Consider the following 18,827-nt stretch of genomic DNA (forward strand, 5'->3'; position numbering starts at 1 on the left):
GCTTTGCTCATTGGTAGCATTCGTGAACAAAACAGCTGCTAGTAGTTTTTTTTTTCTTCAGTCCAGGTGTCAAAGGCCTTCGGTTCACACAATAGTGGCATTGTGGAAAGTTTTTATGGGTAGTGGCCATTGGATCTGCAATGAGCATTGATCACTATATATACAAATCAGTCATAGCAGTTCCGTTCTTTTCTGCTTTCACTACATTAAAAAAGTTGTCAAGTATATTGGGCTTAAGGCTGTATGTTCAGGTACTTGTCCTTTCCCATACGGAGTGTTTTGAACTATTTTAACGAGGTCGCAAAAGAAGTTTGTCTTACAGTAGCAACGCCCGAATCTATTTTCTTAGAAAAATTATGTTGGTGAACGTTTCCGATTGAATATTCCTCTTGCATATTCTTAGACATATTCAAGTGAAATGAAAGACTTCTCATATAAACTTGCGTATCGCTGTTCTTCCACTATCCGTTTCTTTACCCACCGGTTATGAACTTCTAGTTTTTTCGTATTCGGAGAATTTCGTACAAATATAGTAAGCAGTGCGAATGTCACAAACGTGTTAACGTGATAGCGTAAGAGCTGGTTTCGCCAGAAATTGCGGCGTCTGCGCAGGCGTCAGAGTCGACATGATTTGTCGTGAGCAAAACATAATCAACTTTGCATGAATAAAAGTCGAGAAACTTACATATGAAATAAATGACAAATTCAGGCTCTCAGTGGGGATTGAACTCGGGTGGGTCGTTTGTCTGGCGAGCAGCCTTTCAACCACACAGCAACGATTCGGCTTGTGAATACAGTGAAAATAACTTTTTCTTGGAAATGCTTATCAACTAACGTTCATACGTCACAAACACATAAGTATTGTATACATGCTTCACAATACAACATGAAATATAGCCCTAATATGGCGTGGTACAAGCGTACGTTGGCATCGGGCGTCAGAATATGTAATTTTCATAACGACTTCATAGATTAAAGAACGTCACGAACTACAAAATGCCCACACGCTAGTATGCCCTTATGACCACGTAGTGGGTGCATAGCAAGTTCAGAAAAATGTTATACACTAAGTGCTTGAATTGCGCACTAGGAATAGAATGTCACTTTTGCATTCAACTGTTAAAGCTGAAACATAAGGGTCTGCACTTTTTTGTTGTGTAGTTATCTGAAATTTTGACTTATGAACAACCCTTCTTTTTCCTTCACAACCAAGAATGCCAATGCCCGCCCCGAAATTTGAGCAATACAAGCTTTTTGCTCGAATCGCTCAACCACCTATCACACTGAGATGAGCGACATCTGTCCTTTCTGTCTAACGTTATGATGGAGAATGAAAGCACACCCAGCGTACCTGGTAGGGCACGTAAGGTCCCCGCTTGCCCCACATGCTGGAGAGTCGGTTCCAGTCGTTGGAGGCGCGTTTGCCCCACATGCCGGACAGGGAATTCCAATCACCACCGGCCTGTGGCTCGCCGAGAACGCCTAGCAACGAGCCCAGCACCAACAGCGCCAGCATCCACACTCCGCTCGGAACGCTGCTGCTCGCCATTCTCCTGCAGACAGGCTAATGTTGCTTAGGACATCCACCACCCCGTTTTTAAACCATTGTTTGCAATTCTCAGTTTGATTTAGCACAAAGAACACGAACAAAGAAAGCTGCCGAACGCGAACACAGTGCATGCCACGGAAATATGTTTTTGAGTGCTAGCCACTAAATCAAATTTTGTTTCTTCTCGTTTAAGTTTGGACGATGTGACTGATCGCACGAGTGTGTGCTTTCTGAAAAAAAAAATCAGTTTACAGTTCGCGGTGTGTTCGGTGGTTTTCTCTATTTAGCCTTTTGCGCTAGTCTACTGTGATACTGAACCATTGCTTGCTTAAAAGACACACTTAAGATGAAGGACTAGACGTACACAAGCGCCAACTTTCAAATGAGTTTATTTGACAGGCACATGATCCTTTTATGCAATCGCATTTCATGGCTACAAAAATAGGTTTACAAAATTGAATCACAAAACTTTCATACAGTGTAATTCAAATGACCAGTCATGCAGAGGTAGCACGCACCTATCACACATCTTGCAACACGTGTTAAGATACAGCATTTCTTTCTGCGCCAGTGCCCATGAAGCTATACTGACGCAGTCATCTTGCAGATGGATAATCTCGGATTCCTCAGTTATTTCATGCGTCATCTGATTATTGTGCCTACAGCTGTCGCTTTAGTTTTGCGAAAATCTGGCTGACGTCTGCGATTTCAACAATGAAAGCATAGGTGTCCTTGCCCAGACTTGCGTACATTTTTGTAATGCTCTCGCAGTCTTTCGTTTAGGCACCTGCCCGTCGGGCCTACATATTTCTTTCCGCATGTGAATGGAATCACGTACACACTTTGTACACGCAATCCATAAATTTGTTTCAGTGGTTAAGGGGGCATGCACTTGTTTTCTTTGCATTTTTTCTCTACTTTTCAAAAACACAACTTACGGGGTTCTGCAAAAACCACTTTCACTCGAACATGGGCCCTAATAATTTTTAGATCATGGGAGCGTCGTGAAAGTACGGTATCACCACTGTCCTACGAAACTTCCCATTTTCATTTTGGAATTCTTGCTGCTCTTGCTCCTTCCGTGATATCTTAACTGATTTAAGTAGAGTTAGCCACTGACCTGGTTATGTAGTAATTTGGATACGCAGCCTACGGAAGACGACCAAGTTGGGCTTTGAAGCTTTCTTGTACCAAATGATGGCAGGACTACTGCAAAGCATTCTTTAAGTACGTGCTTGCAACCCCTCTTCTCACAAGTTTAGAGTGACTGGAAGAGAAAGGAAGCAAAGATTTACCAGCACTCGCTTCGTATTTGCTGCACACATGAGAACCCTGAAAGCTTCGCTGCAAGTCTAAAAATCTGATGGTTGCCTCTTCCAGCAACTCATGAGTCAGTGTAATGAAACTCGGTCCTGCCGGAAAGGATTCCAGTACATAAGGAAATACGAGCCATGCGTCCATAAACATTTCCTTCCCTTGACTTCCACTCACTCTAAACTTGTGAAAAAAAGGGTTGCAAGCACGTGCTTAAAGAATGCTTTGCAGAAGTCTTGCCATAATGTGGTACAAGAAAGCTTTCAAGCCCAACTTGGTCGTCTTCAGCAGGCTGGGTATCCAGATTGCATCCCTAGGTCAACGGGTAACTCTCTCTTGAAATCAGTCAAGAAGTCACGGAAGGAGTAATAGTAGTAGGCCATAATAGCACGCATAGCTAGCTATGAATCTCGACAGCACCCACTCCTGAACAACCATTTTTTAATGAAGAGTAAAGTTCCAGAGATCCTCGCTCAACGAATAATGTTCGAGAACCCAGAACATAAGCATCGCCCCACGAAAGCACTAAGCGCGCTGAGCAGCACTTCCTTGGCGTCTGCAGATTAAACTGTAAAAAAAAAGTGTCATTGGTTCTCCATCCCAGTAATTGGAAGCCGGAGAGGGCGCTGAGGGTGTCGTGTGTTTACCGCGGTTCATAAAACGCACGGCAATTGGAAAAGCAATAATACATGCGCGCTTTAGTGTAATGTTATACCGCGACGCGCCTTGAAAAATTAATAGCACGCTTATTTGTACAGTGCTAGAGGCGAAGTTAAATAGTGGCAAAAGATGAAGCCTAATATGGACACATTTAGGTTCTGTATAAAAAAAAACGAACGGAGAAACGAAATAATTTGATCGCAATCGCGCAGATTTCGCATTTATATGACAGCAGTAATTGCACGTAAGGTGCAAGAGAGTGATAATGAATGAAAATTCTGTTCGTTTTCAGTTAGCTAGCTGGCGTTGCCATAGAAGAAAGCTGTCACGAACAGCAAGGCGGGTGCTGGTTGGCAGCAGGCGGATTTCAAAAAACTTTGGCAGTAATATAAAAAAAATGCCGCCATATCCACGAAGTGAATGATGATGAGTGGGCGAAGCTCCGGAGGTATACCTGGTAAACCATGAATCCTCCGTACATTTTGCCCACTCGATTTTATTGCAACGCTCCCCCTAGCGTACGTCGCCGCACTATATCGAACGATGACACGCGCCATATGTGGCATCATTCCTATTTTATAACACCTCGCATCTTTCATAATCAACTACACGTACCACCGTCTAGTTTATAACATCTTGCATCTTTTGGACGGACGGACGGATGGACGGATGGACGGATGGACGGACGGACGGACGGACGGACGGACGGATGGACGGATGGACGGACGGACGGACGGGTGGATGGACGGATGGATGGACGGATGGATGGACGAATGGACGGATGGATGGACGGATGGACGGATGGACGGATGGATGGATGGACGGATGGATGGACGGACGGACGGACGGACGGATGGACGGATGGATGGATGGATGAATGGATGGATGGATGGATGGATTGATGGATGGATGGATGGATGGATGGATGGATGGATGGATGGATGGATGGATGGATGGATGGATGGATGGATGGATGGATGGATGAATGGATGGACGGACGGATGGACGGATGGGCGGATGGATATGGCTGTACCCTTTAGATCGGGCGGTGGCTAGCGTAATACTCAGAACTGAACGAGAGGTGGCTACATACAGGGGACGCACAGCCCACGCCTTAAGGAGCTTCGCTCCTAATACAAACACAATACAAAATCTTACTTCACACAACTGTAGCATACATTACGGAGTAACTTTTTACCAGTTCATAAGCACAAAAGTAAGATGATAGCAGCAGTGGTGATAGCCAGTGTAAGCATTAGTATTGGCAGTAATACGGAAAGCATTAGTAAGATATTGATAATTTCGACAGGCTCATAAAGCGACTATAGTCCCGCTTATCATACGGGGCACCGGTTTGGGGCACCCCAACGATTACCAATCCCAATAAACTGCAAATAACGCAAGAGAAAGTGCTCAGGCATATACTTATGCGAACAGAACCGCTTGACAAGCAATCCTTTGTTTATCATTCACTATTTGCTCAATGTGTGTAAATTAGATTACTGCAAACTTCTTTTGCACGTGCAATAATTTACTCTGTCAAACGAGACACACGAAACATTTGGACGGTATACCCTACATAACACAGAGATACCAATAGCACAAACGCGCACAAATTACAGAATGTCGACCATCACTTCTCAGATACCCGCCTTAGTAAATCGTCTGTCTCACGAAATCAACTGTGATGTTACACTCGCTGATTTTAAAGAACAAAAAGGACTTTCCTTGCGAAGAATTCTACAGCCAATACAAAACATAAGCTCATTCATGTCACTACATCATTGTTTTTGCATTGTTCTATTTTTATGCAATTGGAGTCACGTACGTTTACATTACCAGAATGTGTACTTTATTGCAATAGCGATTATATGGACAGTCTCAGCTGGTTTTTACCGTTATCAAAGCTGCCATTAGGCACCGTTTATGTATACCTATCAATATATAGGAAAACTCAAGAAAATAATGGCCCCGTATCTGCATGTTGATCTGCAAATGTCATCGAAAGACGATAGTCTTGCGTCTAGAGAGATTGAACAAAACGTTTATTTGATGTTCTGCGCAAGAAAATCGGTGAATGGTATTCTGAAAGCGCTGCGTGGAGTGCCTTGAGCATGCAGCGGAATCGAACGAGCGCAACGAGTCACGTCACACGTGAGTCGAGAGCACTATCTGGCAGTTATCTTGGACAACGAAACGTGCGGCTCTAGGTGATAAGGTGTAGAAATCAAGGCGACGAGTAGGGGCCACCACCGTGTCGTCTTAGCAAAGCGTTGAAAACACTTGCCTTTTCGTGCAAGCGTTTGGTGGTCAGTGCCGCGTGATAAACGCTACGGTCCGTAGAATAACTTATGTATGCCTTTTCTAGTAAAAGACGCACATACAGAATATATACGTGTTGCTGTGGTGCCTCAGATATGCGCGATAATTGCCTTTTACTTGACATTCGCACAAATATGAACGCTCAATCTTGGGCAAAATTAGTGGGCGCTGCGGATGGGGTCGGCCGTTAAGGATATCCGCTGGGACCGTTTAAAGTACCTGGTATCGTTAAGGGTGGACAAATAGACAAAAGGACAGACAGGCAGACAAAGAACAGGCCCGAATCTACACGTTACACTGTAAATGTCGAAAGACGATAGTCTTGCGTCTGGAGAGAGTGAAGAAAACGTTTATTTGATGTTCTGCGCAAGAAATTCGGTGCATGGTATTCTGAAGGCACTTGCGTACGTTAGAGTGCCTCGAGCGTGTAACGGAGGCGAGCAAGCGCATCTAGGCACGTTAGACACGAGCGCCATCTGGCAGTTATCTTTCAAAACGAAGGCGTTGATCGACCGCGGAGAAAGATGCGCACCAGTCACGGATGTGATAAGGTGTGGAATGCAAAGCGACGGGCAGGTGCCACCACCGTGCCGCCAAAGCAAAGCGTTGGAAACAACTTCTTGAGCATCGCGTTGCACTGTCAGCGCAGTGCGTTAAACGCTGCAGTCCTTAGATTTACTTGTGTGTGCCTCTTCCAGTATAAAGACAGACATACTAAACATAGACCTGTTATGGCGCCTCAGATATGCGCGATATTTGCATTTTTGATTGACAATTGCACAACTATGAACGCTAAACCTTGAGCAATATCGGTGAGCGCTGCGGTTGGGGTTGGCCACTTAGTGCCGTTTGAGGTATCATTAGGGCGAACAAACAGACAAATGTACTGACAGACAGACAGACAGACAGACAGACAGACAGACAGACAGACAGACAGACAGAGAGACAAAAATTTTTCCGTCGAAAGTCCCCAAGAAAGACTCTCATCTTTAAATTGTTTGCGTCGAATGTTGCCAAGAAAGACTAAAAGACTATCGTCTTTAAAAAAATCCGCCCGTGCTCGGCACCCAGTTTGTCGCGATGCGCCAACGCGCGCTTATCTCCAACGCGTACTTTGCCCCACGCATGGGGGCGGAGTGGTTAAGTAGGGGCTGTATTCGAAATAAGGCGTCCGCTATTGTTCTAGTAGGAAGCGAAAATTCAGCGACTTTTGATTGTGTGGCCTTTTCTTTCCAACCTCCGCAACAATAAACTATAGTTGCGCAATTATGTATATAAAAAATGTGTTCTTGGCTATTTTTTAACCCCCATATATTTATCCGGACACTGCATTCGTTGCGCCGATGGGCGACGCTTTCACTCTGATCTGTTCTGCTGTCATTCCGCTCGTGTGCTCCTGCCATTTTACATGTGCACGTGGAAAGTTTTTGAGAATGCTTTGAAGTTAAAATTTTCGGTGTTTGTGAGTGCCAACGTGCTCAAAATGTCGATGAAAGTAGGAAAAGGACACAAGGTGCGCTGCGCTGCTTCGTGGTGCAATAACTCGGGGAGAAACAGCACAGCGAAATTTTTCCACTTCCCAGCGGACGGCAGGTATGCACATGTACTTTTCGTTCGGTACAAAGCGATATACTTATCAAAACAGCTACAGGGTGAACCGAAATATATCTGTTGTTGTTTTACAGTGAACCTTTTTTTTTATTATTGGCACTGCGCACTTGTCAGTGATGTTGTAAACATGTACTGCTCTTGTGGGCAGTTTATCGTGAGCCGATTGATGCCAGCTGACATGCAGACTGAAATATCACTTCAGTATCGGTTTTGTTAGAGCTAGCTCGTAATAATTTTTTTCTTCGAAAAGAAATCTTGCAAAGTGTGTTTGCTGATTGTGCTTCTTCGACGAACTCGTTCGGCTTTAGATCAGTCTGATGACCAGTTGCATATAGTGACATTACTACACTTAAAACATTTAAGATAAAACCCTCAAATTTATTTACGTAGCAGTGACTGCTTGCATGCCGTGTTACAAGAAGTTCAATGCTGGCAATTGAAAGAGCAGTTATGAAGTGAATAATTATGAATTATGAATTCCTTCCACCCAAAAAAGTGGATGGAGGGAAGGCCGCTTTGATAGCTCAGTGGTTAGAGCATCCAACGCGTTATTCGAAGGCCATAGGTTCGATTCCTGCTCACGGCTGGCTATTTTTTCAACCACTTTTCTGTCTTCTTATTTGCATTCCATTTGTTCAAATAACTTCCCGTATAGATTTCTTGGCATTACTGTCTGTTAGATCGCGTTAATATTGTGTCAAAACAGAAAAAAACGAGCCCTTAGGTACACACTTCTTTCCCTTATTCATTAACGAATGTCTGGTACTGGCAGACTTGGTGTTATTAGGTTGTATACGAGGGACTATTGGTCAGCTGCCAGCTCGTAATAAGTTCAAATGCTACGTGACGCCACACCTGCGCATAAAAGAGTGTTTCACACTCGCCGCTTGGCTCATAGATGGCGCTGACCGACAATCCTACTTCTAAATTCACATAGAAACCCAAAAAAGTGGATGGAGGGAAGGCCGCTGTGATAGCTGAGTGGTTAGAGCATCGAACGCGTTATTGGAAGGTCGTAGGTTCAATATCTGCTCATGGCTGGTTATTTTTTCACCCACATTTCTTTCTTCTTATTTACATTTAATTTGTTCTAATAACTTCCCCTATACATTCCTTGTCATTACTGTCTGTTAGATCTCATTATTATTGTGTCAAAAGACAGACAAAATGACCCTTAGGTATGCACTTCTTTCCCTTATACATACATATATATATATATATATATATATATATATATATATATATATATATATATATTTATATATATATATATATATATATATAATATATATATATATATAATATATATATATATATATATATAATATATATATATATATATATATATATATATATATATATATATATATATATATATAAAAACACGGAAAAACGAGCCCTTAGGTATACACTTCTTTCCCTTATTTTATATATATATATATATATATATATATATATATATATATATATATATATATATATATATATATATATATATATATATATATATATATATATATATACATATATATATATATATATAAAATTGCAGCAAGGAAGTAACGCTGGCCCCGGTAGAATAAGGAAAAATAGAGTCCGACGCACGTTGGTTTTGCATAGTATATTCTGACTGACGTTTCGGCGAATAGACCAGCCTTTGTCAAAGTAACAAGTACATGTCAACGCGCTTGCTTATAAATATGATTCACATGGGATAACAAAGATCGGCGACGTATATCAGCGAATAGACAATTCATAGCGTGAAGTGTTCATGATGGTACAGTTAGATATCTTGAAAAAACATAAACAAATATATAAACATATATAAACTGTAAAACACCATAGAACAGAAATCACTTCTTCGTGCACACAGCATAACTCAGCAAGAACCGGAGATAGATAATGATTAGCTACATTGAAAGCATGGATATCAAACTATCAAAAACCCACGTGACATTACCGTCAGCGCGTCATATACACAGCTCAGTCATTGTGATATGAATAAGATTTGTAGTTGATGCTTTTATTGCGCGTGCGCAATAAAAGCATCGACAACTCATTTTATTCTATCTATCTATCTATCTATCTATCTATCTATCTATCTATCTATCTATCTATCTATCTATCTATCTATCTATCTATCTATCTATCTATCTATCTATCTATCTATCTATCTATCTATCTATCTATCTATCTATCTATCTATCTATCTCTAGTGGGAGTAATAATTCAATGGGCCCCTATTCGTGATGACAGGCCATCGGCGGGAGGGTACAATGCCCCCTTTACTATAGGTGAACTAAAGGCAGCACTGGCAAAGTGCGGCAGCTAAGCAGCAGGCCCGGACAGGATTACTTAAGGCATGCTGAAACACCTACACGAAGAAACGCTTGACGTCATCCTCATTCTTTTCAACAGTGTATGGTCCTCTGGGCATCTGCCCATGACCTGGAAAAAGGCAGTTATCATACCCATCCTAAAACAAGGAAAAGAAGCCACACTTGCTGCTAGTTACAGGCCTATAGCGCTGACCAGCTGTTTGGGCAAGGTGTTCGAAAAAATGGTGAATTCCCGCCTTATGTATTACCTTGAATACAATGGCCTCCTTGATCGTCATAAAGCTGGATTCAGGTCTGGCCGGTCGACAACTGACCAACTGGTAGCATTTGAATCCTATGTCTGGGATGCTTTCATTCATAAACAGCACTGCCTATCTGTATTTTTCGACTTAGAGAAAGCTTACGACACGACATGGCGTTATGGCATTCTTCGTGACCTGCGATCTTTTGGAGTGTCAGGAAACATGCTGAATACTATTGAAAGCCACCTTTCTGACCATACATTTGTGGTTCGTGTTGGTAATGCCTTATCGAAGTGGTTTACGCAAGAAAATGGCGTCCCCCAGGGTGGGGTTCTTAGCTGCACACTATTCATCGTAAAAATGAACTCCATAAGCACCATATTGCCTAGAACAATCTCCTACTCTGTATATGTGGACGACATTCATATCAGCTTCAAATCATGCAACCTAGCCACATATGAACGTCAGATTCAGTTGGCAGTAAACAAGCTGTCAAGCTGGGCTGACAAAAATGGGTTTAAGTTTAACTGTGACAAGACTGTTTGCGTACTCTTCTCAAAACTACGTGGCATAAGGCCACCCCCCCCCACATTTCAATTAACAGACAAACCATAACTAACAATAAAGATCTCAAATTTTTAGGTGTTGTGGTTGATGAAAAGCTCTGCTTTGTTGCACATATCAAACAGCTACGACTTAAATGCTTGAAAGCCTTAAACCTGCTCAAGATTCTCTCACATCAGTCATGGGGCACAGACCATGACTGTCTACTGAACCTTCTTAACAGTGTAGTGCTATCACGTATCGATTACGGCTCGGTGGTTTACGAGTCAGCTTCAAGATCTGCATTGAAGATGCTTGACCCAGTGCACCATCTTGGGCTTCGGCTGGCCAACGGTGCTTTCCGGACCAGCCCAACAGCCAACCTGTATGTTGAGACAGACCGGTGGTCACTAGAACGGAGACGTCAGTTTACAAGTGTCACGTATGCCACCAAGGTGCTTTCCCATATCGACCACCCAGCTCGTGCGCTATTGCAGGATACATCGAACGCCCTCCTGTTTTTGAGGCGACCATCAGCTACGCCACCGTATCTCCTCAGAGTGGCTTCACACCTTGGAAATATGCCCATACCGGTCCCCAGTCTTCAACTAACCTTTCACAAGGACACTGTTGTGCCATGGGAAATGCAGGCTATCGATTGTGACTTGTCATTCCTAAAGGTAGGAAAAAATGGCCACCCAGTCGCGATCGATCAACACTTCAAGTACCTGCAGGCCAAATACAGGTGTGCTGAACATTCTACTGATGCCTCCAAGTCCTCCGCAGTCGCATGTGCGGCACACGGTCCCGCTTTCTCTGAATCTAGAACAATGAACGAACATACCAGTATATTTACTGCAGAATGCTATAGCATACTTTTAGCTGTAACGAACATTTTAAAGGAGGAAGAGCCAGCCTCAATCATATACACAGATTCTCTCAGTGCTGTGACTGCGCTGTCCTCCACTAAGATACTCAAAAACCCAGTTACTAATACACTTCGAAAATGCATCATGTCAGCCCGCAAATCTAAGCTCAAAATCACGCTATGCTGGATTCCGGGACACTGCAACATTGCTGGCAATGAGATAGCGGACAAACTTGCGAAGTCAGCAGCACTCCGCCCGTCAGTTGACGTAGACACCATCCTGTATGAGGACCTGAGGCCAATCATCATATCCCGAATGCGTAGACAATGGCAAGAAGAATGGAACGCAGCAAACGGAAACAAACTGCACTTAGTAAAGCCAAGAATAGGAAGATATCTGACTGAAAAACGTTACAGGCACCAAGAGGTTGCACTGTGCAGACTCAGGATCGGTCATACACATGCAACACACTCGCACCTTTTAAAGAACTCTCCAGCACCACATTGTGCAAATTGTGGTGATGAGCTGTCTGTCGTTCACGTTCTAATTACCTGTCCGTACCTCGAACCAGAAAGACTGTGCCACTTTTCAAAGCTGTACAAATGTCACATTCCGCCTCATCCACAATTTTTTCTTGGAGACGATCCCTTGTTTCCCCCAAAAGTAGTCTTAAAGTTTTTAGCTAGTGTAGGCTTCCTACATTCCATAACATATTCTCACTAATCTCAGCCTCCTCTCAATCCTGAGGGAACCGCTGAGATTTTTTTTAATCCAATGTCATGCAGCACGCACTCCTTGTCTTGACAAGAACTGTTGACGACACGTCATGACTTTGTAAAACCCATAAGCGTAGCCCGTTTTAAACCCATCACACATAGTCACTACTCCTAAGTTTAAGTTCTATACACTACTCTTTTACTCTTGCCACCCTGAGTAGACTTTTTATGATCAAATCGACCAAAAACCGTGTGTTTGTCGCTCTTTGGCCTGAGTTGCCCTTGTGCCACTAAAATCTACCATCATCATCATCATCATCATCATCATCATCAATTCAATGGGCCAGTTAGTCTTCGTGAAGGTATGGGATATGGCACAACGGGAGCGTTGTCAACAAGAATAAGGTATAACTCATCCCCTGATGAAGGGAGGACCCCTCCCGAAACTGTTGGGAAATAAATATATTTATCATTGTTGACAACGCTCCCACTGTGCCATATCCCATATATATATATATATATATATATTCAGCAGGAAGTTCAAGGGGTCTGGTACGTATAAAGAACACAAGCGAGTACACGTACGAAAGAGCAATACTTTTATGCCAACGTTTCAGCCGTGGCACGGCCTTCGTCAGGGAATAAAGAGTAGACAAGCAGATGCCCCTTTTAAGGGCCGTTGAAATCACACAATTGATCAGAATAGTGATTAGAAAGTGCGAAAGCAATACCAAAACAACATTGTCAGTATAATTTGATACGAGTATTGAGCAACACTATCGCTGTGGATAACTCAAGATATGAGCGCATAGCTTCAGCGTAGGGCAAATTTTTATGCGTAGGGCAAATTTTTAAAGCAATAAAGCACTTCATAAGCCAAGCGAATATCATGAGCACATGTCACGCACACTGTAAGATACCCGAGGGACAGTAAACAAAATTCAACTGGTAACTGAAGCGTCAAGTTTGATGCCAAACTACTGCATGCGCACATATAATAAATGGAAGCACACACAAAAAATATATATAATCAAACAAATGAGAGAAGAAACGATGGCATGGGTTGGGGGGCATTTAACGCATTCCTGTGATGGACAATGCTACATAGAAAGGAAAGTAACGCGTCCAACGCTTTCGTTGATGCCTGAGTGCAAAGTGTTGAACTTGTTAATGAGATAGGACTCGCGAACTTCTCGGTCATGATGAGTTTTAAACCCGGATTGTAATATTGTGGCTTTGATGTTTTCGAAAGAGTGCCCTGGCATCTGGACATGTTTTGACAGTGGAAGATGAGGAAGGTTAGAAGCATGGGCTCTGTGGTTGTTAAAACGTAACCTGAATGATGTTTCGGTATGCCCAATGTATTGCATACGGCAAGTGGAGCACTCAAGCATGTAGATAACATTAGCGCTGTCGCAAGTGAAGTCTCCGTTGATTTTTAAGGAAAAGTTTGATGCGGTGCTAGTTGCGGTATGAGTACTTGACATGTGCGGGCAAACCTTGCAGCGGGGCTTATTGCAAGGATGGCAACCACTGTAGTTGGACCGATTAATTATTTTCGATGATGTTAATGTATCATGCAGGTTGCGTGATCTGCGGTAAACTACCCTCGATGGTTCCGTAAAAATGTCTTTTAAGTGATCACTTTGTTGCAAGATATTGTGGTGTTTTCTTAGAATATTGGCCACATTAGGAACCGAAGCTGAGTGCGTAAGGATGAGGTTAACACTGTTACGTGAAGTGTTTGCAGATCGTTTGTTGCTTGTGAGCAACTCTTTACGGTCAATGTTGACTTCGTGCTCAGGACGTGTTGCGTTTGAAAGATACAGGGACGTGCTTGGCTTCATCGCCAGCACCCGTCCATGTATAAAGCGGATATACGCAAGCTTGATTTTACCAAGGTCCACGAATCGTCGTCGAGGGAGCTTTAACCTACCTTTGGTTCGTCACTGCAACAAGGAGGCGGGTCACTTCAACCACCTTCTTCGAGTTTTTTGCCGAAGATCTAGACTTGTGTCCTATTTGGACCACCAGTTTGAATGGCTACCTCCGAGCCATGTTCTAGCAGCCGATGGACTTCATCTAAGTTTCGAGGGTGTCGCACTGCTAGCATGCCATATTAGACAATTATGTTTCAACAACCCCAAAGATATGGGGTCGTCTATGTGGACTGACTGTGCGCCGAATGTGTCCTCACATCGCACTTCCACTACAAGCGGCCCTAAAAGACCGTCTACCGTACAGCCCCGGAGGATGCCTGGTGCTGCAACGATCCAAAATGGCCGAACAAGATTGCGGAATTTACCTGACCGCGACACATCATCCGACCCGCCGCAACATTCTGGGCCGCGCGGACCAGCTCCCACATCAATCAACAGAAATGCCACGATGCCTCAGTCGAGGTACAACTTACGAGGACACCGTGATGTTCCATCCCATGAAATGAACTGACTAGGAACCACCAGGTTCGGTAAGAGTGCTTATCTAAATGCATCCGTTCATTTCATGAAAATTCGTAAAGTTATTGAGAAGCGTACGCGCTGTGAATTGCATGCATCTACTATGAAAATGTATGTTGCTACTTCCACTGCGCCTAAAGGCTTATGCCTGTCCTTGAAACCTGCGGTTTCTGAAATGTCGAGTGTACATTTGACTAAATGGAACAACACGCTAGCACGAGCTTCTATTGAATTGACCGAGATCATTTCAAAGCATTATGAATCGTCCGCGAAGGTTCTAGCTAATAAGGAGAAACAGCTGCGTGCCACACATGTCCTAAGCAGTGAAGAAAACAAGGAGCTCCACTTGTACAGGCAGAAAAAGCTGAATGAAATTAACCATGTCAAGCGGAGGAAAATGGTTCGGGATAACATACCCGTTGCTTTGTATTCCGAAGCGCATGGAAGTGTTTCCGACCCTGCTAAGCATACCGGGCAACTTACTAATATAGTGAATTTATCTAGTCATCAATTAAGTCTTGAAGAATCTAAGGTTTTGTCGCTAGGTTTAAACTTTTGTCCCGCAACTGGCGGCTACAATGAATTCACGCTCATTGCCGATCTTCATAACTTTGAAAGAAACATGCGATTGCGCGAGTACTTTTTCAACCGCCAACCAAGTGAACAAACCAACTCCGCGTTACCATCTGGTAAACACTGGACACCACCCACTCAACGGGATAAATGCCTCGATTTATATATACGAGCTGTACAGGATGATGTACTTCAAGCGTACAAAACACGTTTTCCCTTCCGCCATAACGTCACCTTTAAAGAGGCTCAGGCTATCAAAGCATTGGCTAGCCGCAATGATATAGTAATTAAGCCAGCAGATAAAGGTGGTGCAGTAGTGGTATTGAATGCTGACAGCTATATTGGTGAAGCCCAGAGACAACTTGATGACACCACATACTACAGGCGTCTAAATGACGACCCGACAGCGGAATTTAAACGCATTGTCAGTGATGTTGTTACAGATCTTGTAAAAGAAAACAAAATCGCTCAGTCTGCATTACGTACGCTGATTCCACTAAGCCCGGTGGCTGGTAGGTTCTACACCCTACCCAAAATTCACAAAGAAAACATTCCCGGTAGACCGATTGTGTCTGGTATAGGTACGGTGACAGAAAATTTGTCACGCTACGTTGATACCCTCATTTCTTCTATTCCGGTTTCACTTCCCTCGTACATTAAAGACACCAATCACTTTTTAAATGATATCATTGATTTAGACATTCCTGATGGGTCATTTTTGGTGATCCTCGATGTTTGTTCTTTGTACACCAACATTCCCCATTCTGATGGTATCCGCGCTGTTGTAAAAGCGTATAACGAGTCTGACCTCGACAAATCGATAGACTCCTCTACACTAGCTACGCTTCTCAAATTAATTCTCGAACTAAACAATTTCGAGTTCAACGGACAACACTTCATTCAAGTTAGCGGCACTTCCATGGGCACACGAATAGGCCCGAATTACGCAAATATTTTTATGGGCTCTCTAGAACGCGATTTTCTTGCCAGCCGCGATTTGAAGCCTTTTTATTACAAGCGTTTTATCGATGACATTTTTTTAGTATGGCATCATGGTGAATCCCAGCTTCTTTCTTTCATCAGCGATTATAATAATGCCCATCCAAATATATCATTCTCGCACTCATACTCGGACACCAGTGTCAACTTTCTTGACGTCACAGTGACACTGTGCAATCGAAAATTGACGACCAAACTATATAGGAAACCAACCGATAGACATCAGTATCTTCACTTCCATAGTAGTCACACAAAACACTGCAAAACCAGTATTCCATATAGTCAGGCCATTCGCTTTAAACGCATCTGCTCTGATAACAATGATTTCGCTCGCAACTGCGAAGACCTACGAGGTGCTCTTACGAGGCAAGGATACCCATCGGGAATCATAGACGACGCCCTCAAGAAGGCTAACAACATTGACCGTAAAGAGTTGCTCACAAGCAACAAACGATCTGCAAACACTTCACGTAACAGTGTTAACCTCATCCTTACGCACTCAGCTTCGGTTCCTAATGTGGCCAATATTCTAAGAAAACACCACAATATCTTGCAACAAAGTGATCACTTAAAAGACATTTTTACGGAACCATCGAGGGTAGTTTACCGCAGATCACGCAACCTGCATGATACATTAACATCATCGAAAATAATTAATCGGTCCAACTACAGTGGTTGCCATCCTTGCAATAAGCCCCGCTGCAAGGTTTGCCCGCACATGTCAAGTACTCATACCGCAACTAGCACCGCATCAAACTTTTCCTTAAAAATCAACGGAGACTTCACTTGCGACAGCGCTAATGTTATCTACATGCTTGAGTGCTCCACTTGCCGTATGCAATACATTGGGCATACCGAAACATCATTCAGGTTACGTTTTAACAACCACAGAGCCCATGCTTCTAACCTTCCTCATCTTCCACTGTCAAAACATGTCCAGATGCCAGGGCACTCTTTCGAAAACATCAAAGCCACAATATTACAATCCGGGTTTAAAACTCATCATGACCGAGAAGTTCGCGAGTCCTATCTCATTAACAAGTTCAACACTTTGCACTCAGGCATCAACGAAAGCGTTGGACGCGTTACTTTCCTTTCTATGTAGCATTGTCCATCACAGGAATGCGTTAAATGCCCCCCAACCCATGCCATCGTTTCTTCTCTCATTTGTTTGATTATATATATTTTTTGTGTGTGCTTCCATTTATTATATGTGCGCATGCAGTAGTTTGGCATCAAACTTGACGCTTCAGTTACCAGTTGAATTTTGTTTACTGTCCCTCGGGTATCTTACAGTGTGCGTGACATGTGCTCATGATATTCGCTTGGCTTATGAAGTGCTTTATTGCTTTAAAAATTTGCCCTACGCATAAAAATTTGCCCTACGCTGAAGCTATGCGCTCATATCTTGAGTTATCCACAGCGATAGTGTTGCTCAATACTCGTATCAAATTATACTGACAATGTTGTTTTGGTATTGCTTTCGCACTTTCTAATCACTATTCTGATCAATTGTGTGATTTCAACGGCCCTTAAAAGGGGCATCTGCTTGTCTACTCTTTATTCCCTGACGAAGGCCGTGCCACGGCTGAAACGTTGGCATAAAAGTATTGCTCTTTCGTACGTGTACTCGCTTGTGTTCTATATATATATATATATATATATATATATATATATATATATATATATATATATATATATATATATATATATATATATATATATATATATATATATATAAAGCCCTGCCTAGTAAGAACTATCAAGAAATTTGAATGCCACTTCTAATACTTTCGCAGCCTCTTCAATAAAGTTACAAGGAGCGCGTCACCATAGGTGCAGAAACCAAATTTATCCAGCCTTTGAAGCTTAATTATTTTTCGGCACACTACCGTCTACAGGTTAACATGAAACAAATTAAAATGATGTTTTTTAGGGGCGAAGCTCCTTATAGCGGCACCCGTTCATCCCTCTTAGTCGTAGTCGTAGTGTGTAACCAGTCTTACATTTTGACCTCCAAGGTGGTGCCGATGGGAGGTTTCTTCTGTGCGTTGCTGAACAATAAAAAATTCGCAGCGTGCACGTTAACTAAAAGCCGAATTTTTCTGCCTCTCATTCCCCTTTAGCAGCCATTGGCATGCACATTGAGCACCATGTGACAAGAAAGGGTTGCTACGTCATACTCGCAGGGCATAACCTCCTTGGTTTTAGAAAAGTTTAGCGAGCGTTGGGCCGCTGTGCTATGAATACAGTGAACTAGTATATACCATGAACTCCGGGTGGTTAAAGGTGGGAAGTAGACACGACGCGCAAGCCGTAAGAAACTGTGCGTGTGCCACCTCTCGTTTAGTGTCCTTGGAATGTCCGCTGGATGGTGGTGCATATGCGGAATATATGATGAAAAGAGCGAGATGGTGGTACTTGGAGTGTTGAATAGATGGACGAACAGGCACACAGACAGATGCATGGACAGACTCACGGATGGCTGCACCAACGAATGAACGCATGGACGGACGCAGGGGCGGACGCACAGGTGCACGTGCGGACGCACGAACAGACGCACGCACGGACGGGCGAATGGACGCAGGGATGGTCACACAGACGAACGCATAGACGGACGGAAGGAAGAAC

The 18,827-nt window shown here is 43.1% G+C and overlaps 1 protein-coding gene across 4 annotated transcripts in view; it reads right to left on the reverse strand.

Annotated features, from left to right (window-relative positions):
- Positions 1 to 18,827, reverse strand: part of Mip (Myoinhibiting peptide precursor) — a 733,569-nt gene that overhangs the window by 109,078 nt on the left and 605,664 nt on the right. For all 4 annotated transcript variants that reach the window (XM_075886332.1, XM_037420273.2, XM_075886333.1 and 1 more), the window contains one exon: positions 1,352 to 1,553. In XM_075886332.1, coding sequence (XP_075742447.1) covers positions 1,352 to 1,549 — 198 coding nt within the window. In that variant the 5' untranslated portion in view covers positions 1,550 to 1,553. The remainder of the gene's footprint in view (positions 1 to 1,351; positions 1,554 to 18,827) is intronic.

The sequence above is a fragment of the Rhipicephalus microplus genome, chromosome 2 (assembly GCF_043290135.1).
Source record: "Rhipicephalus microplus isolate Deutch F79 chromosome 2, USDA_Rmic, whole genome shotgun sequence".
Classification (NCBI taxonomy): Eukaryota; Metazoa; Arthropoda; class Arachnida; order Ixodida; family Ixodidae; genus Rhipicephalus; species Rhipicephalus microplus.